The sequence below is a fragment of the Cladosporium halotolerans genome (assembly GCF_011745625.1).
Source record: "Cladosporium halotolerans strain TM138-S3 chromosome Unknown Sca59, whole genome shotgun sequence".
Lineage (NCBI taxonomy): Eukaryota > Fungi > Ascomycota > Dothideomycetes > Cladosporiales > Cladosporiaceae > Cladosporium > Cladosporium halotolerans.
The window spans coordinates 35,082-58,696 of NW_027191510.1; the positions used below are offsets into that span (position 1 = coordinate 35,082).

Sequence of the window (23,615 nt, forward strand, 5' to 3'; positions counted from 1 at the left end):
CACCAACATCTCCATTTCATATCACATTTGAACATTGCGCTTGAGCGCGATGATCGATCAGTTCGAAGCCCTGACAGCCGACGCGGAGATGCCGTGGCTGGGGTCTGGATCTCGCCATTGTCTTTGTCTAATCTCATACCGAAGCAACAAGCTCTTGAGACTCCTAGTGCCATATCAAGCTTCGTATTTGTTTATCGACATCTCGCGGAGTGCGACTCGCCTGCGCGGATGTCAATATGGCGTCCGAGGGGGAAAGCCACCCCACCCGGAACGTCCAGCTCGCTTTCCGACCGCTCGGCGGTTTATTGGGTGTTGACCGAGGCATGGCAGCCAAATGGTCTGGATGATGTGGGCGACCATACCTAGTTATCTGATACAGAAGGTATGAGGACATTGGGAAAGCACATCTCGGGTGCTTGTCGCATTGCAATCTTGTGCTTCCAACGCATGCCATCACCATGAGTACGATGCACCTTCTAATGATAGCTGAGACCGAAGACTAACAACATTCACAGCTCTAACACCAGTCCATTTCTTTTCCCATGGCTCGACCATGATGCTAGGCGAGGAATCCGAGTCCGCCGACTACTGGAAAGCCTGCGGCGATGCAGCCCTCGCCAACAACATCAAAGGCGTTATAATGATGGGCGCCCACTGGGACTCCGTCGGCGAAGACAACATTGAAGTCGCTATGAACCCTTCGCCAGGCAAATCACCCGTCGCCTACGTCCATCCATCCAAATACGTCGACTACAAACTCGAAGCCGACCTGCCAACCGGCGAGCGCGTGGTGGGCCTCCTCAATGGCGCCGGCTTCAAAGCGCGCGCAAACCCAACCTTTGAATGGATCCATGACACTTACTTGATCCTCATCCGGATGTTTCCCGGCAAATGTCCGCCGACGACCATAATCTCCATGAATGCCCGCTTCGACCCGCACTTGCACATGCGCGTCGGCAGCGCGGTGCGCTCGCTGCGCGAGGAAGGTTACCTAATCATCGGCACGGGCGGCGCGGTGCACAATCTCTACCGCAACAGATGGGGCCCGATGCTCAAATATCGTGACAACTTTGCGCAGGAGACACCGCCTGAGGGCTGGGCGCTGGAGTTCCGGCAGAGTGTGGAAGACTGCTTTGCGAACAATCGGGGTCCGGCGCTGAGGAGGGCGATCACGAGGCTGATGAAGCATCCGCAATTCCGCGATGCTCATGCTACGGATGATCACTTTATGGCTGCTTGTTTTGTCGCGGGCGTGGCGGGTGGGTGGGAGGATGAGAGGGAGGAAAGTGGAAGACTGGGAGCGGAGACTTGGGAGTTGACGAATATGTGCAACAGCCAATTTACAATTGGCTCTTGGGGGAATGGCGTTCAAATCAGAGCAATCAGGGCTTAGTGATATTATCGTTAAGGCGGTCTTTAGACATATCATGCGACAACCATTAGCAGGCGTGCAGCTTCATGTGGTTAACTCAGCGTGTAAAAGAGGGAATCATCCCGCTTTCTAGTACTTCCCCCATGGTCTTTTCGAAACACATTGCATGTTCAGAAGCTATATTGTAAACAGCATTGGCCTTCACCGATATGCATTCTCGTGTGATCAACCATCCAAATGTTTCGCAGTCGCAATCCGCATCCTCTTACCGACCAGCCAAAGAGGGACAGCCAGCAGCCCGAACACGCCCATGATCATCCCAAAGATCCCAAAGGGAAGAGCCGGCCCGGCAGTAAAGATCCAGTCAGTGACGAAGAAAGACCACGCGAAAGCAATGACAGCCCGCACAATCGTGGTCATGACGAAGCAGTTGCCATGCAGAGGGCGGTAAGAGTCAATGATCTGCTTGGTGTCAGCACAGGCCTCGCAACGGAAGTGAGTAATCTCGCCCTACATAGTTGAACCCAATCGACGGAACCTGCGTCAGAGCCGCGGCCACCATTCCAGTGCCTACAGCAAGACCTGCCCATGCGTTTTTGCTTGGATTTGCCGCACAGAACCCGAACGTCCACAGACCCGTAACGGCGAGGATGACACCAGGAAACAGTGCTGGAAGACGGGACTCTGGCTCCGACAGACCATTTGATTCTCGCTTGGCTCTGAGAGTGACCAGCCAGTCAGCTGTAAAGAAGGTAATTGCTCCGCCCACGAAGACGCCGACCAATCCGCCTAGGCTCACCAAGCCCACGTTCGAGCCCCACAAGTACGGCGGTTGCGCGAGCAGTATAGGCCCAATGGTACTCATTGCTACGATCGCTGCTACCAGGCCGCCGTAGAGTAGCATCACGACCCAGGTGCCGGGGAAGACGAGGGAGAGCCATGGTGCGGCGAAGTGTCGCGCGATATTCCCATTGTACATGCCACACTTAAGGCTCTGGACGTATGACCAGGGGCGAGGCACGCGACTAGTAGTGAGCTCAACATCCTCGACTGTCGTGGTTTCCGCTTTGGTTTCTGCTGCGGTTCTGCTGCTTTCGCCGTCATCATCTGCAAGACGAAGGTGGCGTTCGCGATCGAAAAGTGTCTCCGGCACAATGAACACCTCCAGCAGGAGGGTGAAGCCGGCTAGGATAGCACTGATCCAGAAAATGTACTGGTAGCCCAGACTGCCCGCGATATAACCGCCGGAGACGCCAGCAATGTACGGACCGCCGGCAAGACACATGGTATAAGCAACCATAGCCCGCCCACGTTCATGATGGAAGAAGATCTCACCCGTGATCTCCGGAGCAAAAGTATAGACTGGCCCGCTTGAGGCGCCCTGCAGAGCCCGAGCCGCTAGGAGAGCAGGAAAGCTTGTAGCGAGCCCGCACCAGACTGAGGTGAGAGTGAGGAAGATCAGCGACACGATTAAGATTGGCCTGCGACCGAAGACATTCCCGAGCGGCACCCAAATGATGTTGGATGTGCCGAGAAAGAGTGTTTGTAGCTGCCACGGGAGTCAGCAACTTCGCCAGTCTCATCGGCGGAACTCTTACTGCTACCAGCTGCGATAACCTGCTCAGAGGCTGATGCGGCACGATCTGATACTCCATGATGGGGAGTGCAGGAGCTACAGCTCCGGCTGCAAAGTCGGCTGCGAGGGCATAGAAGCACATCGTGAAAAGAATGGCATAGCGACGGCCGAGACTCCAATTAAGCGGGTCGGCTGGACTCTGTGAGGGCTTTGGTACGAGCCGGATGTGGTCTTCAGCAAAACCCGAGGTCGCTGCAACAGCAGCACGATGTTCTATGAAGCGTGTCAGACCGTCCTGGGTTGGCGGTAGGCTGCTCTAGTCAGGCCCAGGCTATGCGCATACCAATAAGACGAACGGTGCCGGGAGGCTCGCGATGGCGGAGCTCCTCCTTCGAGATGGAGAAAGCCTGTCTCCAGCTTGCCATGATGAAAACGATGGAGATACTGGTCCAAAAGCATGTGGTCAGATGGCACCAATGGTTCTGGGAGACAACAGGCTATATGCCTCGACAAGATGCTCAGGTCTGTGCAGAAACGCGGGGACCCCATGGGCGCGGCGAAGGCCTGGCACTGGGGTAATCCGGATCTGGTGGGTGCGTGTGACACTCCAAACGACCGTAGGCGAGTTCGGCAAATGCAGTGGCGCTGTAGCGATAAAGCATCTCATTGTGGAGAAGACTATGGAAAAGTCGGGAGCACTTGGTTCAACGACAGATCACAAAATTCGCTTTTCATACAATCACTTCTTCTCGGAAGGCGGAACACCATCCATTCCGACACCGTAGTCCTCGCCCAGAGCCTTCCCATCCATCTCGATCGGCTTCGACTCCTGCAAGACGTACATCATGCGTGCCCACCCAGTCGTGCTGACGTTCTTCCAAGCATGGTTTGTTCCTCGCTGGATGGCAACATCCCCTCTCCGCATAAGGCGTGTCTCGCCAGAGTCCAGCACGAGCTCCACTTCGCCTTCAAGCACAACACCATAGTCTAGACTTACAGTGCGATGCATGGGAGATACGGACTGAGGCGGCACGTCGACGAAGCGCAGGACAGTACCGCCGGGGATGACGAGGCCGGGTGGCGTCTGTAAGTAGCTTTGGTAGACTGATACGTCTTTGTTCTGGTTCATGTCGACCGGGTATTGCTCCGTTGTATATCCGAGACTGAACTTCGCGCTGTTCGGCAGCGTGTGCCATGAGAGCTGCTCGGGGACGGAGTCGGAGAATGTGGCTTTGCCTTCGGCATTGTGGGTTGTGATGAAGCGGTGGATAGACGGGAGGCCGTGAGGTTCCATGATGGTATGAGATGTCGAACCAAGGTTGTAAGGTATTCGGTTGAGGATGGGATGTATAGTCGATTGATTTAATGGCGATTAAATGGTCGGCGTCCCATAGATGTGGAGTACCAGGGAGGAGTAGGCGATGCCGGATGCTGTGTGCGGAATCGGAAGTATGTGGGCGCCAGTCGCTTCCGGACTCCCGCAGGGCACCTGAATTCACGTCGACAAATTTCCAAGCTCGTCCAACAAGCTTGTCAAGTTCGCGACCAAAGGCGGCAGTCCTCCTTTTGTATGGGGATAATTGGTCTTGAAGACGTCCGCTGCGGTCGCCATCAATTCTCGAGACTCGGACAATGAACAAAATTTCTCGGAAGCAGTGCTGGATCGGGCATCTGGCATCTCATTCGGCGGTCTGAGCGCCCTTGTCAAACCAGGCGTGCCATGACCAACTTGAATGAACGCCTTGGTAGCTCGGTCCTCCGGCCGGTTTAAAGGCACCTTGGCCTGGGTGCGCGGCGTCCCCAGTGAGTGCTGTTGTGTCGACAAAGTAACCACGCCGCTATCGACGGGCGTTTGGAGACCGCTCTGTCGACTTGTTCCAGATGTCACCATTCCCCAGACCCAGAGTGTCAAGGTTGCGTGGTAGATAGCAACAGCGTAAAAGTCCCTCAGGCGGGTCTTCTCAAAGCGCTGCGCATGGAAGAAGACTTGTCCAGCGTGCCACACGGCGCGCCGAGACTCTGCGTCTTGTGTCCATGTGCGAACGATCGGGTAAACCCTGCGCGCTTCAACTTCACCAGATCTTCCGGCGAAGAGCTGAACATCATCTAATGAGACATGCAGGGACATCATGAGGAACTCCAGTACGAACGAGATCTCGGGTGGTGTGTTCTCGTCTGTCTCGCAGTGCGTCAGGAAAGTCGTCAAGTCCTCGTATCTAAAGCTGTTAGCGATTGATAAATACTCCCCTGGCATTGAACTTACAGATCACGCCGTCTGCTCATGTGCGAGAGTCCTCTATCCCTGCGGCGCTTCTCTCCAGAACGCCGAAGAATCTGCGCCTGCTGCCGATACTCAAAGATTTCATGAGCCAAAGAATGAGCAATCAGCAGCTGACAAAGGCCTTTATCGGTATAGAATTGCACCTTGCCTAGCAGCTCCGGGTCGCCAAATAGTTCGACGAGTGATGGAAGGTCCTCCCTCGGTGTCGCTTCTTGCGCGAGGAAAGCACTCCTCCAAGCATGCGCATTTGGGGCTTGCCACAGCTCCCGCGAACAGGGTAATGGCAAAAGCATCTGCGCTGTGGCGATAAGAGGCGCTCTCATGTGGACAAGCATGGTCTGGGAGTCGTGAAGGAATGTGTGAAAGACCAAGCGTTTCCAGCCTTCTTGTTCTGACCACGTCCGCCATTTGCTCTCCAGTACTTCAGCAGAATCATCTTGGGCGGGATATACTGGCTTATATCGCGTTTTGGAAAAGGCGTTTGACCAGGCCAGCATGGTGACGGGAGGTTGCAGAAACGATGCGGCGATCTCGGTGGATCTCCGGAAGCCGCTCCAAACCCCGGTGTTGACCCACATCAGACTGGTGGTAACAGACTGCAGCTCCCTTGTCGTCGAGTTATCTCTCTCAAATTCGGAGGCAATGGCATATCGCACAACTTCTTGTAGAACCATGCCCATCTTCCAAATTGGTGGAAAGCTCACAAAAGCCGCTCCTCTCGCCGTCAAGGCCAGTAAGAGCTCTGTCCGAATCTTCTGCGGCTCAAAAGTAGGGATGTGAATGTGCGAGTCGATAGCGTAAGTGTCTTCGAGCAGTGAGACGTCGATCAGGTCCTCCAGAAGCCTTAGAGATGGAAAAGAAGGCATCTTCAGCTTATGTACTGTACATTGCGTGACGATACGGATCATCTGGTCTCGGTTGTTCTGATCCAAGGAGCAATGAAACACCTGGCGTGCGCCCGGACTGGTCAGCTGGTCGGCCGCATCGACTCTATCTTGATTAACGTTGAGATCCGCCATGTCTGAGAATGCGCCGACTCCACGTGGTGGTATCCAGCTGTTCCATGACCAAGGGGAGCGCTTAATGGCCTCGGATCTTGATCCTGCTTCTGAATTGGGCGTCCTGGTCGTCTTCTGCTGGGTTTGCGGCGACTCTATTTGTATGTCATTGAACGGCATGGGAGTCCAAGAAGCTGGGTTCTCAAGGAAGGAAAAGTCCAAGTCTGTTGCGTCGAAATACATGTCCTGGGTCAGATTTGACACATCCGGAGGTGCAACAATTGACTCGTGAGTGATACTGTCTCCGGCCCCAAACGGCATCATGATGTGCTCAAAAAATTCCGGGAATGCAGGGTCGAATGTCGAATGCCCGACATTGATTATTGGGTCTTGCATGAGGGGAGCGGCTACTGGCAGCTGTCCATTGCTTGCAAATGTAGGATCTGTGTGAGCTTCTGCTGCATTATCTGCGGCTTGGAGCCCATCGTAGGGCGGCAGAGCGAGACTGGTATCATCGTTGCCGTCACGGGCGGTAGAAGCTCTGCGCTCCTGCTCTTGGCGTTGCTCTGTCTCAACACAGGGTACATCTCTAGCTTTGCAGCGCTGCACCTAATCAGTAAACTTCATTTGATCATACAAAGGGAGTAAGGGAGAGATGCGACGGAAAGGTGAAGTGAATTGCGGTGGGAGACTCGAGATCGTGATCGCTTGCGGGTGGAATTGCAGACAGACACGCATCCTCCGAAATAGGTAGAAGCATGCATCCGACACATCAGACAAGACAGGCTTACCTTGCACGGCCTATCCTCGTCGCACTTGGTCTTCGACTTAATACAAGCCTGACAAGCTTTCTCCGTCCGCCTACGAACCGACCGCTCACCTTGTGCGGCATTCTCATGCGAAGATCGATGGCGATTCAGCAAATCAGCGCGGTTGAAACCCTTCCCACAGTCTGAGCACTTGTATGCCCGTTCATTGTCGTGCGACTTGAGATGACGATTCAGGTGGTCCACGCGCTCATAGGTCCGATTGCAGACGAAGCATCTGTGTTCCTGTCGCGGTCGCTGCTCGGATGAGCCTTCGTCCGTCACCGCACTCTCTTCCGTTGCCATGCTAGGTTCGGGCCGGATCGGAGTTGGTGGCGTGTCGTGTGAGCGCGTTGTTCAGTGGCAGTCCCGGATCAATAGAGTAAGGCGAGCTCCGCGGATGAGTGCATCGCACAATTTGGACCTTTGCAAGCCGTCAGATGGGATCCGATGGAGCAACACCACGCTACGGTTGAGGGCGAATGTAAGACGGTGGCAGTGTCGACCTCGGCTGCGGTACATGTGGATGTGGAGGGCTTGCTGAAGCGGGGGCTCGGAAATCACCCCACGACAGCCGAAATTCTCCATTCTGCTGGTGGGCGGCGGACAGTGCGGCATTTGGAATGAGGGTACAGCCAGGAGGTATGCCATTTCGGCGAGCAAAATGATGGGTGCAACACCAGATACGTACGAGTTTTTTTTGTGCTAAAATAGAGGTGTGGATATGGGTGTAAAGGTCCATGGAGGGTGAAAGCGCACGCTCCGTGCCAGCATTGTGGGTGTCGTAACCGCGTCAACGTCGATGCTCAGGAGCTGAAAGTGATACGCGTGTTGCTGGTTGCCTCTCGAATGATGAGGATGCCAAATTCAGGTGTCCCCAGGCAGGTGCGCATAAAGCGTACAAACAAGGAAGGCACGCGAAGTGTTAGTGAATTGATCCGCAAACTCATTTATCACGCAATTTTGATCGGCAAAATTAGAGGAAAACACGGCTAGGATTGTTTTGCTTTTCTTGATGTGGTACTGACCAGCTTCTGCCATCAAACAGTGCCCTTGCCGGGGTAGCTCAATCGGTAGAGCGTGTGGCTCTTATGACCACCATCTGCCTCCGGGTAGTTGGTGATTTCAAGAGATCAACCTCAAGGTCGTGGGTTCGAGCCCCACCTTCGGCTATTCCTATCAAAGCATACAAGACCTTTCTTTTTGCGCTTGCTAGATGTGTCCCAGACAGGGCGGAGACTAGGATTAAGGCGTAGTATCTTGCATCCTTCATGTATCAAGTACAACGAGCTGGAACGAAGGATTACCACGCGTACTAAACGGTAACGCGTCTTCCCACGTCGCTTGGACAGACTGTACGTGATATTTTGTGATAATGACGTCTCGTGATCTTCAAGTAAGCGATTCTTTCCATCATTCTTAAAATGAACAAGCTACTCTCTAAGATGCCAGGTATACTGGTTCTGTCTATACCAGTGAGAGATACTAAACACTATTGAATCATATTACATACGACTCTCGACGACTCCCGCGAGAAGAGTGAAGTCGAGTCTCGTAGCGTGCCTCCGCGCTCGATTCTAGGAGGGAAGATAGACTTCTGCAAACATTAGTAAGGCAGGTAACCCTCAGCTCTAAACAGTCAGAGTATTCCATGCTGGCTCAACCAGCGAAGTTACCGTCCCACCCCTGACCCGAAGGCAAACCAAGAGCAAGTGCTACCTCATCCCAGTCCATCGACATCGTGCCAAGTCCCATGCCCGAGAACCACTCGTCGCCCAGATCTTGAAGCGGAGCCATATCTCCAAGCCCGGAATTCATGTCATCAGGCATACCGGTGCCGGCAGACGTTGTCCCAGCATCTGTGGGACGCGCAGCGCTGGTGGGCGATTGAGGCGAGGGCATGGCTGTATCGGGAAAAGTTTCTGGTCGCAGCTGATCGCTTCTGGGCGCATTCTTCGGCGACGACTGCAGAACGTAGGACTCGGAGAACTTATGCAGTTTTTCGAGCATAATAACCAGCCTTGGCTCTTGCGCAGCGGAATTGTCGCGGCTCGGCTGCCGTGACAAGTACTTCCGGATGAGGTTGACAGCCGTGGCTTGCAGCTCGAGATCTACTTTCGCGGTTGCGGGAGACTGTCGCCGGACAATGTGCACAGTGAGAGCGTACATGGCCATCAGTGGAGCGTGTGGTGTGATCAGTGGTGACCGCACGCCCGTCTCCTCCGCATGGTTCAGGACGTTGAGAATAGATCGCGCGGCATTGACGCAGACGTTGATGCCACTTCGCAGCCGATTGCTTGCTTGCGCGCCGAAATTCCTGTCCACCTCTGACTTGAGGGCTTCCGTATTCAGCAAAAGTGCGTTTCTTGAGACCAGGAACACTGTCTGGTAGTATTGTACAGTCAGGAAAGTCAGACCTGGGAGAGTCTCTACATCTGCATAGAGATATTCTGTCGGCTTCAGTGGGTGCGGGAGCTCGTCTGCAAATCGCAGTAAATTTGTATCCAGATCCGCTACCATGCGCATCTTGTCTTTGATGACTTCTTGCAAGGCAGTAGAGTCCGCAGCATCCTCTTCGGCTTTCCTCGAGCTCTGCAATTTTTCTAGTATCTCATCTTGAAGCTTTGCAAGGTCGACCACGGCTTTGAACAGTCTCCCGCCATCATCCGCTGCGCCCGGGGAGAATGTGCGGTTGCACTCTGCGCTGGACAGCATTGGCCTTCGCTCGAGCTCGGTAGCCAATACTCTATCCAGTACAAAGAAGGACCAGAAGACTTCTGCGCTTCCTAACGGAGAATCTCTGTGCTCTCTGTGCAAGCTGTGATTCTGCACCGTTGCGCCCGCCAGCGAGAGAATTTGCCACGCTTTATCAGCATCGTCGTGCCAACGAAGATAGACTACGATCAGCAGGAGCGCACGTAGAGACTCGATTGGATCGCTGGATGCAATTATTGCTGGCAGGTTGTTGAAGGCATACCTGAAGTAGCGTTCCACCGACTGCGTATCGTCAATGACGGGCCTTGCAGATAGGTTGAGGGCATGCACAAGTGCTCGCCGTGGCATTGAATCATGTGCATAGGAACCATGGCTGAGCAATGATTCCGGAACAAAAGGAAGCACCGAGCTCAAAGTACCGGAGAGAGCAGTTGGGCTCGGGGAGTGACCAGATAGCAAGCTGGCAACCTCGGCTTCGTCGCAGCCAACAATGATGCGCTCTTCTTGCTGATCTCTAGATCTGACATTGTTGTATGTCTGGTATAGGCGTTGGCTCATCCCCAAGCGGGCAAAAGCCAGGTCCAGCCATTGTGTCAAAACCGCCAGGCTGTTGCCGTTCAAGAACCGTGGGAGGACGGGTAGTAGCGGAGACCAGAGCGCTGGCGAGGACTCATCAGCATTGCTGTAGTGTGTGGTTGCAGGGAAGCCGGCTTGAGGATCGATGGCATGATTCTGGCTTTCTTCGATCTCCGTGGTTGCTTGCAGAATTGTAGGCACCGCGGCGAACTGTTTCTGCGCTTCACGCCTCACTGCTGCTGTCTGTGTACGCGGATCGAATGTCTCGCACCTTGCTTTGGCGCGCACACAATTGGTACAGCTGGGTTCGGACTCATCGCAGCGGACTTTTCTATTGCGGCAACGGGTGCAAGCGTGGCTGAGTCGTTTTCTCTTATTATTAGCAGGTCGAGGGCTTTCCATGTTCGTGTTGTTGGCAAAGCATGCAGGGAGGGTCCTATCGAGGCTTCAGGCCAGCGCTATCGCTCGTGCATTTTGCAGCACTAACAGCCCGTCCATGTCAGAGATCCACGATACTCTGGCCCTTACATTCGAGTGCGAGTGCGGATTGATGGTTGTGGTGTGTGTCAGGACGCCGGCGAGTTCGGCTTCGCCGCCATCCACATCTGCCGAGGCCGAGATGGTGGCGGAGACGCCCCGCACCATGTTCCTCCCACAGTCCTTCGTCCTTCATCTTTTCATCATATCCACTCTACCTTTCCCAAACTTTCCAAATCTGTATCGAGTTTTCAAAGGAGTGCGTTGAAGCGTAGAGAGTAAGGCATCAGTGCATGACATCCGAAGGGAGCAACAGCATACGAATGAACACACGATGCCCGCAACAATTCCATTGTCCTAATCCATCATTATTCTAAGCCTTGATATACGGGATGCCAGTCAACTTGTATCCACGCTCGGTCAACTGCGGCTTGCCACTCCTGGGCACCTTGAAATTGTGCGGACATGGCTTTCCGTCGAGTCTGGTAAAGGGCACTCCTCCGAAGCCCGGCAAATTCGGCCAGTGAGTAGTAAACTCGACGCCCTCAAATGCTTCTTTCTTGCCCTTGAGCTCCTCCTGCGTGAGGTTCGCCACCGGCAAGTAACAAGTGTATGTGGCGAAGCGAGGTTGCGTGGATGTCTCCGCCGGGCTGACATTGTAGTGAGGGGTGCGGCTGTCCCACAGCACGAGGTCGCCAGGTTCCATACAGACCTTCTCCCACTTGCAGCCCTTGTCTGCCAACCACTTCATGCCGGCATCGGTGAATCCGTACCATTCCTTCGTCCAAGCCCAGATTCTCTTTTCGTTGATGAACTCCTTGTGGAACTCCTCAGACAGGAGATGTGCGCCCTTGCAGACGATCAAGCCGCCGTCGTCCGGACCGTTCGGTAGGAGGTTCACCAAGCCCTGCAAGCAGCGGAATCCTGGCTTTTCGGGATCTTGATCTTGATGGGCCCAAGGCTTGTTCGCCTTCAGATCTTTGCGGTTCGGGAAAGAAAAGTTGACCGAATCGAAGCTGACGACGAGGTCTTCGGTGGCGTAGACCTTCTCGAAAGCTCCAACGACACCAGGCTCCTGACGAATGTCCCAGGTGAACTTTTCGTGTGCGACACCTGCTGCTGTCAGTCATCTTCACAGCACTGTTTGCATCAGGTGGCTCACCATAGCCGAAGACCATGCCCTTCTCGTTGATGACAGGTAGGTGATCTTCGTGGATCGTGGAAGGGTCGTCGCGCTTGTAGCCAAGATTGCTGCCGCGAGAATCAGCACACCGAGTACACAATCTGTAAAGCAAGGTCCACGACTTACAAGTCCTCGAGCCACTTGTACATCGCTTCAGCGTACGCATCAGCCCTCTCCCGGGGAACTGCGCTTTTCACAACGACGAAGCCATCCCTCTGGAGGTCGTCGCGGAAGTCACCGAATTCAGCTTCCGGGCTTGCACCGCGCAGGAACAGCCTGTTAGCCATCTCCGGGCTGATAGTGGTGCTTTCAGTCACTGTGGCCATTTTGAAGGCTGTAGAGTAGTTTTGTCGTAGTCTTCAAGTCTCGGAAAGCAAGCCTGATATTGTATAGACAAGCTGAAGATTTGTGCTGGGCAATATTCACTTGACGCTACTGAATCTGTCACATATATAATTTAACATGTCAACCTGTTGTTGCTGTCTGCTGATCATGGCTATCTACTTTCAGCTAGCAACCCTGGCCGAACGCTACGATTCTCTACTCCAAGCTCTGCCGAGCGCAAGTCATGTCTCTGGGGACCCAGCCGAACCGAACCGAACCGAACCGAGACTCAGCGGGGTTCAGACCGCACACGTGCCGCACCAGAAGAAATGTGCTCGGTCCGGAGGGCAATGCATCAGGGCACGCTTAGGTCCGGTCATGTGACCAATTGCTCCGGATTTGTTTGGCGATTCCATGCGGGCACGGCGTATTTTGGCGACGAAACGAACCGCTAATCCGCGCCGCGAACAAGAGAATACCTCTCAAAACCAACACTGGAAAATGAATGCTTTTCTGAGCATTCGTCGAGTATCCCTGAGCTTCCGGTGAGCGTGATGTGCAGGTGTCGGCATTTCCGCTCTCAACTTGGTGCGAGATTCTGACGAGAGCACCCACGATATCGTGTGCCGATTGTAGTCGGCTGAGACCATTTACTGCTGCGAAGGTATACCATGTTGCGTGAGATACAAATGACGGGCACGGCTGTGACGTAAGGATAAAGAAATCCTTATAATTATTTCTAGTACCACTATCTATGTGAAAGGAAGAATGACATGGCTATCATACCTTTCACCAAAGTGCACAAAATGCTTTCCTTTGTTGTTGATATGCTCGGTCGATCCAAAGTTGTTGATACCTTGATTGCGACCACAAATTTGAAGTCGAATGCTCTCGCCTGCGTCGAACTCAATGCCGGTAGCCCAAATGCCAATTTCCAAGCGGACAACCTCGCCGGGGGTAACCTTCTCAACCTTGTCCATTGGGTAGTAGGGCCAGTTCTCGTGCATCGATTTCTTCCGATCAATGGCACGCATGGATGCGCGCTGGATGCCCGTCGGACCGGCGTAGAGGATGACTTCCGTTCGCAGGTCTTGTGGTATCTCCTCAATCTTCGATACCGGCAAGCCCTTCCATGGGATGTTAAGATTGAGCATCTCTTCTCCGGATGCCGAGATCTTGCGGAGGAGGATAAAGACGTCCATGTCATCCAGCTCTTTGCATGACATATACAAGATGGCCTTCGGCATACCCACAATTTGAGTTCGCTGCGGAAACGTATACGTGAATGCGAGATGCTCGCCATTCTCGGAGTCATATTGCGCCACCTGCACATTTGAAGGTTTTTCGAAGGCAAGCTCGTTGTTTGTTTGCAAGTAGAGCTTTCGATACTCGGTCCTGGGTAGAGGGAAGTCTTCCTCCACAACGTTCTCAAGTGGAGCAGTCTCGCCGAACTTCAAGACTGCCATGCGCACGCGAGGGGTGCTTTCCCAGTCATTCTCAATACCCTTGAGGTATCTGTCGAAGAACAAAGTGAGCTCCTCGTTTGCTTGAGGGTTGCCCCAGATGTCAAACCATTCCTGCCAAGGGTGCCAGCGAAGCCATTTCTTCTCCGTTTGGACCTGCAACCAGCCCCGGATGGCTCCCATTCCGTGCATGGTGTTCGTCCAAGTGCCTGTAATGTATGTCGGGATGGCAATCTGGCTCATGTCGGGACGCTTGTCGTTCCACCAGGCATTCGCGGTTGGACACTGGTCCCACATGGCACGGAAGCTCTCCATACCATGCCTGCCCTTGAGCATGTACTTGACGATTAACTTGTCAAATAGGTCTCCGCCGTAGATCCCACCTCGGGCAAACTGCTCTCTGTAGAGGTCTCCGCAACCCTCCCACGGCGCGATGGCTTTCAAGCTGGGTGGCTTTAGAGCTGCGATGAACCACTGGATAATCGCGAGATGGGAATTACCAGCGAGACCAATGTTGCCGTTGCACCATTCCATCTTTGCAAAAGCTTCAATGACATCGTAGCCGTCCTCCGCTTCTTGCGTGCCCATGATCGCCATGATGCCCTCAGAGTCGAAGGCGCCGCGTGAGTCAACATTGATGATGGCATAGCCGCGGGCTACCCAGGTTGCAGGATCAGGCGCTTCGAACTTCTCCAGTCCACTGAGCGTGCCGTCAGGGATACCGAGATTCCATGGAGTCATAAGTTTGAGCGAGGTCAATCCATTGAACTTCTTGCCGAACGGAGACCAGCAGATCAAGGCCGGTACGCTTCTAGGGTCGCTGTTGGCCGGTCTGTACACGTCGCAGTAGAGTCGCGCCCCATCCCGGACAGTGACAGGAAGATCATGCTCAATCAAGATGTCTGCTTGTAATGGCTCAGAGTTGTTGCCCTTCCAGCCTTTGTGAAGGGTTTCGGTGCGGGGTCTGAGAGGTTCGTAGCCACCTTCACCACTGATCGGAGCGGGCAAATCTCTGACGGGAACGGCGACGTCGCCGAACTGCACCGTATCATGAGGATTGCGGATGGTCATGGTGAGCTAAGACTGAGAATAATTACTACTAGGCCACCCCACGGCATGGCATGGGCAGCAAGCCATGATATGCTGTGCCTCATTTGCGTACGTGTACATACGCAAGGTCCGCATCAAGCGCATCCACTATCACTGTTCCGATGGGTGCTATCGAAGCACGGCCATCACGGACCGAGTCGGGCCCTTCCATGTTGTTGTTACTCGGAAGCGGGGACGTGTCAACCGAAGAGAAATTGGACTGCCGGAGCAGATTTGGGTTCTCGGTTCGGCTGAATAGCGCAACGCTAATGAACCGAGGAACACCAGGTCCACCTGGCAGTCTTCAGATAACCTATGGCATTGGTGCCGGTCATCATCAAGGTTCTGATAAGTCCTGTTGATACCTACCTTGGGACTTCCCCATTACGCCACCTCCACCAATACCCCATGGGGCTCGACTCTTGGTGACAACCTCGCTTATGACTCGGATCAGCGAGGTCGGTCATGTCGGATATGTGGACGGGCTGTTGAGGCCCATGACCTTGCAGATACATATAGGCGCATGGAGCGCTGTTGTTGCAGCTTGTCTGATACTGTGCCGACATATTCGCGCAAATCCACGAGAGAAACCAAAGCTTCTGGAAGGCAGAATACCTCAACACCATGGACAAGTCTCCAGCTTCAACTCATGTGGAGCGAGCAGAGTCTCCAAAGAAAGCTGATCAACGACACGAGCCACACATCGTGGGTAATCTCAAACTGTTGGATGGGAATGATACTATCCTTGTGCCCACCCCATCTCCAGATCCTAAGGGTAATGTCTTCTTCTTCATAGTTTGTGCAATACACACCAGCTAATGGGCTGTCCAGATCCGCTGAACCTTCCGCCCTGGCGCAAGTGGGCTATCCTGATCCTGGTTTCAGCCTATGGATGCGCAGCTGTTGTCCTTGCCTCCGGTTTGGGTCCAATCTTCCCGAACATCGTCGCTTCATATCCAGGGCAAGAGGCTCGGGCGAACGACCTCATGACATTCCCAACACTCTTCATGGGACTGGGCAATCTGATCTCGATGCCACTCGCGATAGCAATCGGTCGGCGTCCAGTATTCCTCATATCCATCGTGATCATGATTGCGGGCGGGGTCTGGTGCGCAGCTTCCAAAAGCCTGGGCAGTCACATCGCTGGCCGTGATCTGATGTCCCTTGCGGCCGGCCAAAGCGAAGCTCTTGCACCGATGATCGTTCAAGAAGTCCACTTCCTCCATGAACGAGGGCGCAAGCTCGCTTGGTTCGTGTTCATCCAGAACGTGTCCAGCTGCGTCTTCTTCATCACCAGCACCTACATGACGACTGCTTGGGGCTGGAGGTGGTGGTACGGCTTCTTTTCGATCTTCAGCGCCCTAATCTTGGTCCTCTCCTACGTTTTCCTGTCCGAGACTGAGTTCGATCGGCCTGCGGACGCCAGCACCGGCGAGGTGCACCTGGACTTTAACGACAACGGTGAGCTCGAACAAGGTGGAGGTACTCACAAACTGATCAGAGTGACAACCTCTGTTGGAACAGTGCTGGAGCCTGATCGCTACGGCCCAAGGACCTGGCGTCGAGATCTCAACTTGATCAATATCAAGCCTCGGTGGCACGTCATTCTGCCTCATTACCTTCACATCCTCCAAGGATTGTGCGTTCCTACCATGGCTTGGTTGTTGCTGCTGAACGGCGCTTGGCTCGGGATATACGTCTTCAGCGCAAGCACATTCGCGAATGTTTTGATTCCCCCACCATATGGTTTTGCTTTCAACTCTCTCGGCTACGTTCAAGCAAGTCAGATCGTTTGCTGCCTGGTCTTCCTCCCGCTTTCTGGACATGGCAGTGACTGGGTAATCAAGAACTTGAGCAAGAGAAACAATGGCGTTTTCAAGCCTGAATATCGTTTAGTCGGCCTGATCGTACCCGGCATCGTCGGCGTTGTGGCGGCTGTCATCTACGGACAAGCGGCTCAGAACCCGGCGCAGTGGCACTGGTCTGGCGTTGTCATACCGTATGCCGCCATCTATTTTGCATTCCTCGGTGTCAACCTTGTTGGCATCACGTACGCGGTCGAGAGTTTCCCGCAGCGGGCGGCGAGTTTGCTGGTTGTGATTTGCGCAGGCAGAGGTATCATCTCTTTTGGGCTGAGCTACTCGACACTTCCTTCTATCAAGGCCATTGGGTACGACGGAGCACTGAATATCCAGGCGGGTATCGGTGGCGGCTTGATCGCTTTCGCCGTTGTAGTATGGTACGCTGGCCCGCGTCTCAGGGCGATGGCGGCCAAGTGGTTCAACATGGAAGAGGTCAGTGAATAAGTGAATTAGTTGCTCGTGAAGAGCTTCCTAGACGAGCTTTCAAACGATAGCAGCAAGCGATCAGACATCACACGCTGGTTCAACCACGCGTACGACGTTCCCGGCGATTTAGAGAAGGCGTGGAAGATGTGGGACGCGGTAAGCAATACTCTTCCTCACATTGTGCTGTGACGTACTAACGTTTGAGCAGATCAATGCTGGCATCCAGGCGGCCGACAGCGCCATTGTCAACAACGATACCAAGACGACCTTTAAGAACGCAGACGAATGGCTCGCGCAAAAACTGCAGCAAGCCAACCCCGCGAACACGAACGGCTCTGCTTGATCTGGCCTGAGAGGGGATATTCTTGAGACAACCGTAAAGCCGATCTGATTTCTCCCGATAATAATGGCGAGTCTTTATGTGGGTTCAGACATGAGGAATTACCATATGAAGTTTTTGATATTCGCATTACAGTTTTCGTGTTGCATCTGCTGCTTTCGCGTCTATTCGTGACTCGAGCGCGTGTGACTAGATGGCGACACTGGCGCTGTCAAATGTTTCAATAAGCCGCCATATTCTTCAATCTCGCATTTCTCCGCTTCTCAGACCTGTGAGAAGTCCGTTAATATATTCCGGTTTAGTCGAATTACTTGTGGGTTATGACTGGGGTCAACATGGTCGTAGTATAGTTGCGACGACTGAGCATTCAATCGCGGGATCTGCGTGCTTTCGGAAGAGGTGGGGGAGCTGTTTTTACCGAGGCCACGATTTCTAACCACCAACACTTCGACAACATTGTTATACCATAAGCGATCGCCATTCGCACTTTCTTTTGGCTTCAAAACATAATCGTAAAGCTACAATGAATTCTCCATTACCAGGATACGCCTCTCACTTCGGCTTGGACAACGTCCCTTTTGGCATTGCCTCTTCCGAGCGTCATCCACGGCCACAATGCGTAACCAGATACCGAGACTACGTGATATTTTTGGCAAGTCTTCACGAACGATTTCAAGACGTCAAGGGACTCCCACCTGATGTCTTTGCCAACTCGACCCTCAACATCTTCGCCGCGTTACCTAAAGCCGTCCACCGAGCCGTCCGGCAGCGCCTCCAGAACCTCGTCGCCACCCTTTCCCAAGAACCCAACGGCGACACTTCCAACTTTACCCTGCCTTCAACCGCTGTTGAACCAATCTCTTTGGTGTCGATGCATCTTCCAATCCACAGTGGGGATTTCTCCGACTTCAGCTGCTCCTCCGACCATGTCCAGAACGCCTCGGAAGCAATGACTGGCACACGATCTTACCCGCCGGCGTTCTACCACCAACCAATCGGCTACGCAGGACGGTGCAGCAGCCTCGAAGTCTCTGGAAAATCGCAAGAGCGACCGCTGGGCCAGTTTTGGAGCGGAAAACCGGGATCCAGTGAGATTGTCTTTGAAGCTTCGAGGAGAATGGATTTCGAGCTGGAGTTGGGCTGCATCGTTGGGAAGCCGCTAGGGAGGAGGGAAAGGCTGAGTGCGGAAAAAGCGGGAGAGCATGTTTTCGGCTTTGTTCTGGTGAATGACTGGAGTGGTGAGTTGGCGAAATATTAGGTTGGATGAGAATGCTACTGACGACGAGCAACAGCGCGCGACATCCAAGGCTTCGAGATGACACCTCTTGGTCCGATGAACGGTAAGAATCTTGGAACCAGCGTTTCACCGTGGGTCATTGTACCCGAAGCCCTGGAGCGGTTTCGGACTGCATCAATTGCACGCAAGGCAGACGTGCCGGTCCGATCGTACCTCTCTGACACGGGCCGTGATGCTTTGGACATCAAACTCTCTGTCCACATTCTATCCTCAGGCTCAGAGAGACACTCGACAGTGTGCAGATCCAACAGCTCATACCTCTACTGGACGCTGGAGCAGTGCCTCGCCCAGCAGGCATTGGCAGGGTCTGGGTTGCAGACCGGCGACATCATCGCTACTGGTACTGTTAGTGGATCAGGCGAGGAGGAACACGGGTGTCTGATGGAGCACATGAGGGTAGGGACTAAACCACCGCGTGGGTACTTGGAGGACGGAGAGACAGTGCTTCTAGAGGGCTTCTGTGGAGAAGGTGTTGGTTTTGGAGAATGTGTTGGCGCGTTGATGCCGGCGAGCGAGATCAATGCATGTTGACTGTATGCCGGGACACAAATGTCAGAGCGACCATCAACGCAACATTAAGCTTCCGGAGTCCACCAATTCTGTTCAGTCGCGATCGCCTTGTCAAACTCATAAACTCCAGTGACACGCGCTCTCCAATCCTCAACACCTTTCTCTGTCTGCTTGATATACATTCCCGGATCTTGTGTCATGTTGAGGTAAAAAGGCTGGTTGAGGTAGTCTACTTCGCCCTCAGCCCAGTCAACACCAGCCGTGGAGATGTTCCAGTTCTCAATCTCTGCCCTAGCTGTCGAACAAGATACAAGTCAGCAGGAGGTCTCTTGGTGGGCGAAACGCGAAGCATGTCTACTCACCAGCCGCCGGGAGCGTCAACCGCATTGGACATTGATACCAAGCTGCGAAGTAATCTATGGCCAGCATTATGCGATGCTGCTCACTGCGATTAGGCATACCCGCGTGCCAAAGGCGTAGATCACGTAGGCAGATGCTGCCTTTCCTCAGTCTTGGCTGGAGAGGTGCTTTGATCTTGGCCTGCTTCTGGATGTATTCCTTCTTGATCCAGCCGCTTTCTTTGCTTGACTGCTGCTCATCTCTTCCATAAGCATTGTGCGTCCCAGCCCAGACCTGTGCCATGTCAGTCGCAGCCATGCGAGTATGGGAGGCGAAGTGCCCTTACTTCTGTGACACCATTTTGCTCGTCCGAGTCTTGCAGGTATGTGTTGACAACGATCCCAAATGGTATTGTCGGAAAATCGTGATTTACGTCGCTATGAACAGCCTGTCGGCCTGTCGCACCCGGCATGGCGACGTTGCTGTTGATGAATCGGAGCTCTGGCTTCGGACCAAGAATGTTCTCAATGACACGCATCGTATGCACATTGGCATAGAACTCGCGGCGCAACCACTCGGGTGTGAGTGGCGGTACGACGCTGACATTCCTTGTCGCTTCGCCTTGATTCCATTGCTGGAACTTCTTTCCAACATAGACTCCCGTGTCTTCGACGATCTTTTTGTACAGTGCATCGACCGTGTCGTCGTCGATAGCGTTCTCGAGGACAACGAAGCCGTCGCGGTGGTAGTGGTACAGGCACTGCTGAACTGTTTCCAGTCGCGTGACGCCCGAGATCCGTTCTTGGTCTGTGAGTCGGATTGTGACTGGGCCATCGCCTCGTTGATCGACCTTTGGGGCATATGCGCCTTCGGAGTAAGCGCCAGCCGATGTGAGGGTGTTCGTGGGAGACATCCCGCTAATACTTTGTGATCGGTTGGCAGCCTGTTGGTGAGGGTACGAACGCAGAGTGCAAAAGTGAACGCAGTTGACTTGAAGATGAACGATGGTTTTTCGCGGCCTGCGTCGGTTCCATGATCATTGTAAGAGCCTCAGACACGGTGTACCCCTCGTGGTGGGGCACTGCGGCTAATTAGGCTAAAAGTGCCGTAAATTGGTATGTCTTCAGGCTCACAAACCTGCTTTGCTACTTGCACTTTCTTATGATCCTTTTACTGCTCAATATCGGGTGAGATGACCTAGTTTCGTCAAGCAGCATAAGTCATTTCGCAACACAGCCGGTGAAGCATTAGCAAGACGGCGTCCGGCAGGTGGTGAGCTCGAAGGCCAGAGCGACGTGTCACCAGGTCGCAGATCTCGCATGCATCTCAATGTATACCCTGTTGACACACTTCGAGGATTGTACCATTTTCATGAAGCAATGTAATCTCGCAGTCAACGCTTGGTCGCTCGCACTTCCCCGGCTGGTCACGATTCGAAGAAAGAGATCAACTGCGTCGCATCGTTCCACAAGCCCAGCAGATGCTGAGAAGATGGCACGCAACATTCAAGCAGCGCCGACGACATTCTTCGGTTGGTGATCTCAATTTCTCGAATCGCCCAAAGATGATGAACACCTCACCTTGTGACTACCTAGGTATGTTGAGGACACAAAGCTACCCCGCAAGATACTCGCGATGGCGCGGCTGTCGGCCCAATGGAGTTGAGCGACCCTTGGCGACGCAGATAAAAGAGCAGAACGTCTCTCACTGTTTCATTCCAGCTAGTTTCCGTCTAAAGGGAATCCTTCGGGGCAAACACAAATCGGTAAACTGTTGAGCGCAGCAAAAGCTTTCGAAACATAACCATCTACCGCACAACAGCAACTCTGCTGAACAGCCCAGTGAAGCTCAGGAGAAAATGGCTTCTCCTGACCACGAGCCAAATGCGGTACATGTCTCCAAGACCGCCAAAGGCATAACGACCATCACCATCTCGCGCCCCCAGCGCCGTAACGCAATCGACGGCCCGACTGGCCGTAAACTCTACACAGCTTTCATCGACTTCGAGCACGACCCCTCACAGAAAGTCTGTGTCTTCTACGGCGACCACGGCAATTTCAGTGCCGGTTTCGACCTGCATGAAGTCTCTACTTGGGCCGAGAAATCCAGCGGAAACGCTGGGTACCGAGGCCCCATCGTCGACGCCGCGCACTCTGTACAAGGGCGGAATCTGGGACCCATCGGACCTTCGAGGCTAGACATTAGGAAGCCCGTCATCTCCGCCGTCGCGGGCTATGCAGTCGCTGGAGGTTTGGAGCTGAGTCTGCTGGGAGACATGCGAGTAGCGGAGGAGGATGCAGTGTTCGGCATCTTCTGCCGGCGTTTCGGTGTGCCTTTGATCGATGGCGGTACAGTGCGGCTGCAGGCGATTGTTGGATTGGGACGGGCCCTTGACATGATCTTGACAGGCAGGGCAGTGAGCGCGCAGGAAGCGTATGCGATGGGTCTTGCAAACCGGGTGGTGCCAAAGGGCAAGGCGCTGGAAGAGGCGACGAAGCTGGCGGAGTCACTGCTGGAGTTCCCCCAGGCGTGCATGAACACGGATCGAGCCAGCTGTTATTACTCAGTTTACAACGCGACCTCGTTCGAGGATGCGCTGCGGAATGAGTTTGAGAATGGGTCACAAGTCATTCAATCAGAGAGCGTGCAAGGGGCTACGAGGTTTAGCAAAGGCGCGGGCAGGCACGGTAGTTTCAAGTTGTGAACATCACAGAGGTCCAAGACAGGTATGAAATCGTGTTTTATCGTTCAAGCTACTTCATCTTCGGAACAATGCAATTTGGAATTTCAGAAGTATCGACAGCAGGTAATTTTTGCAGGGCTGGTTGTCCGCAAGTATCACAATCCAGGAGATCGAGCTTGCACGACCACCCCTCCAATTTTTGAAGAGCAAAAGGAACGAACCACAGTGTGGATCATGGCGCTATCAGCTTTAACCATGCCATTCTCAGTTTCTGGGAACAAAGGAAATCATGGAACCCGCTGGCTACTCGACGTCGTCGTCCAGCTCGGATTCTTCCTCATCCGACTCCGAATCCTGATCATCAGGAAAGTTGCGCCTGTTTGCAGTTTCCTCTGCAAGCTCGCTGCTATGTTCATCGCTCGAGGTGGAAAGATCATCTGCCGCAGCAGCATCCTCCTGCTCTCCCACGATCTCCTCTGAGGTATCCTCAGGCAGGCTATTCGAGTAAGCGACGAGCCTATTGGCAACGCGACGCATGCACACCTGAATCTCCCGTGGGGTATCTGGGTTCGACATGGAGTAGATCCAACTGAGCGCCCTTCCGATGAATTTCCTCATCCTCTTGTTGAGGGTGCTGGCTTCCATGGCTTTGGCGTGCGCCAGGCGGACCTTTCTCACCTCGAAATTCGCTAGTATGTGCTTCGCCACCTCGACAGAAGCGTCTTTACCGCGAGGAATATAGTCTGAGAACCCATTTGTGGTCTCGGTTATCTCCCAGCCAAAATCGTAGCGTTGAGGGTCGCTCTGCCAGAGTTCGTCGGTGCGCAGACGAATTTCCCTGTTCGGCTCGTCCTCAATCTCGCCAACCTCGACCTGGGCGTTGCGGAGGCGCTCTTTCAAGATGCCGACGTTCGTGTGAAAGATCTCAACGCGGCGCAATTGACGAGCGACCTTGCCAGGCACATCGTGAGTGAACCACTGGGCGATCTGCAATCGGCGAGAGGGCGACGTTGTTGCATGCTCAGCGATGGTCAGGTGTTCGGCCCAGGCAGAAAAGGTTGTAGGGTTGTCGGTGCGGAAGATGGCGATGCGGCGTGTGAACTCGTCGATTATGCCATCTCCAGAAAGCTGATACTGGCGGAGGTCGTTCTCGGTGGCATTCACATACGCCGTCATTCTATCGTCAAGATTCTGCTGCAGCATGTTGGTCCGTCTTCGCAGCAGACTTGATCCAAGACGATAAACAAGACCTCTGCGCTCGTCTCTCCTCCTAAGCTGCTCACGCCGGCTGTGGCAGA

The 23,615-nt window shown here is 53.8% G+C and overlaps 11 protein-coding genes across 11 annotated transcripts; 4 read left to right on the forward strand and 7 right to left on the reverse strand.

The window, feature by feature from the left end:
• Window positions 1-359: 359 nt before the first annotated feature.
• Window positions 360-1,393, forward strand: WHR41_09077 (uncharacterized protein; the record flags this gene model as incomplete). Its single annotated transcript, XM_069377681.1, has 2 exons — window positions 360-462; window positions 516-1,393. The coding sequence occupies exons 1-2, from the start codon at window positions 459-461 to the stop codon at window positions 1,391-1,393; spliced, it is 882 nt and encodes a 293-aa protein (XP_069225330.1). The 5' UTR covers window positions 360-458.
• A 99-nt stretch (window positions 1,394-1,492) lies between these two features.
• Window positions 1,493-3,433, reverse strand: WHR41_09078 (uncharacterized protein). The gene is made up of 4 exons (XM_069377682.1): window positions 3,292-3,433; window positions 2,971-3,221; window positions 1,887-2,921; window positions 1,493-1,834 (listed from the first exon to the last, which is right to left on the reverse strand). Exons 1-4 carry the CDS (start codon window positions 3,371-3,373, stop codon window positions 1,598-1,600), a joined length of 1,605 nt encoding a protein of 534 aa, XP_069225334.1. The 5' UTR covers window positions 3,374-3,433; the 3' UTR covers window positions 1,493-1,597.
• Window positions 3,434-3,687: 254 nt separating this feature from the next.
• Window positions 3,688-4,242, reverse strand: WHR41_09079 (uncharacterized protein; the record flags this gene model as incomplete). The annotated part of the gene is made up of 1 exon (XM_069377683.1): window positions 3,688-4,242. One exon carries the CDS (start codon window positions 4,240-4,242, stop codon window positions 3,688-3,690), a length of 555 nt encoding a protein of 184 aa, XP_069225335.1.
• Window positions 4,243-4,443: 201 nt separating this feature from the next.
• On the reverse strand, window positions 4,444-7,884 carry WHR41_09080 (uncharacterized protein; the record flags this gene model as incomplete). The annotated part of the gene is made up of 3 exons (XM_069377684.1): window positions 7,019-7,884; window positions 5,212-6,830; window positions 4,444-5,164 (listed from the first exon to the last, which is right to left on the reverse strand). The coding sequence occupies exons 1-3, from the start codon at window positions 7,337-7,339 to the stop codon at window positions 4,444-4,446; spliced, it is 2,661 nt and encodes an 886-aa protein (XP_069225315.1). The 5' UTR covers window positions 7,340-7,884.
• An 808-nt stretch (window positions 7,885-8,692) lies between these two features.
• WHR41_09081 (uncharacterized protein) lies at window positions 8,693-10,726 on the reverse strand (the record flags this gene model as incomplete). Its single annotated transcript, XM_069377685.1, has 1 exon — window positions 8,693-10,726. One exon carries the CDS (start codon window positions 10,724-10,726, stop codon window positions 8,693-8,695), a length of 2,034 nt encoding a protein of 677 aa, XP_069225314.1.
• A 345-nt stretch (window positions 10,727-11,071) lies between these two features.
• On the reverse strand, window positions 11,072-12,409 carry WHR41_09082 (uncharacterized protein). The gene is made up of 3 exons (XM_069377686.1): window positions 12,111-12,409; window positions 11,964-12,052; window positions 11,072-11,914 (listed from the first exon to the last, which is right to left on the reverse strand). The coding sequence occupies exons 1-3, from the start codon at window positions 12,308-12,310 to the stop codon at window positions 11,175-11,177; spliced, it is 1,029 nt and encodes a 342-aa protein (XP_069225319.1). The 5' UTR covers window positions 12,311-12,409; the 3' UTR covers window positions 11,072-11,174.
• A 651-nt stretch (window positions 12,410-13,060) lies between these two features.
• WHR41_09083 (uncharacterized protein) lies at window positions 13,061-14,842 on the reverse strand (the record flags this gene model as incomplete). The annotated part of the gene is made up of 1 exon (XM_069377687.1): window positions 13,061-14,842. The coding sequence occupies one exon, from the start codon at window positions 14,840-14,842 to the stop codon at window positions 13,061-13,063; it is 1,782 nt and encodes a 593-aa protein (XP_069225316.1).
• Window positions 14,843-15,185: 343 nt separating this feature from the next.
• Window positions 15,186-17,563, forward strand: WHR41_09084 (uncharacterized protein). The gene is made up of 3 exons (XM_069377688.1): window positions 15,186-15,635; window positions 15,692-17,304; window positions 17,357-17,563. Exons 1-2 carry the CDS (start codon window positions 15,485-15,487, stop codon window positions 17,164-17,166), a joined length of 1,626 nt encoding a protein of 541 aa, XP_069225318.1. The 5' UTR covers window positions 15,186-15,484; the 3' UTR covers window positions 17,167-17,304; window positions 17,357-17,563.
• A 392-nt stretch (window positions 17,564-17,955) lies between these two features.
• On the forward strand, window positions 17,956-19,316 carry WHR41_09085 (uncharacterized protein; the record flags this gene model as incomplete). The annotated part of the gene is made up of 2 exons (XM_069377689.1): window positions 17,956-18,726; window positions 18,781-19,316. Exons 1-2 carry the CDS (start codon window positions 18,012-18,014, stop codon window positions 19,314-19,316), a joined length of 1,251 nt encoding a protein of 416 aa, XP_069225317.1. The 5' UTR covers window positions 17,956-18,011.
• WHR41_09086 (uncharacterized protein) lies at window positions 19,262-20,547 on the reverse strand (the record flags this gene model as incomplete). Its single annotated transcript, XM_069377690.1, has 3 exons — window positions 19,262-19,590; window positions 19,658-19,928; window positions 19,981-20,547. The coding sequence occupies 3 exons, from the start codon at window positions 20,545-20,547 to the stop codon at window positions 19,361-19,363; spliced, it is 1,068 nt and encodes a 355-aa protein (XP_069225321.1). The 3' UTR covers window positions 19,262-19,360.
• Window positions 20,548-21,492: 945 nt separating this feature from the next.
• On the forward strand, window positions 21,493-22,338 carry WHR41_09087 (uncharacterized protein; the record flags this gene model as incomplete). Its single annotated transcript, XM_069377691.1, has 1 exon — window positions 21,493-22,338. The coding sequence occupies one exon, from the start codon at window positions 21,493-21,495 to the stop codon at window positions 22,336-22,338; it is 846 nt and encodes a 281-aa protein (XP_069225320.1).
• Between the last annotated feature and the right edge of the window lie 1,277 nt (window positions 22,339-23,615).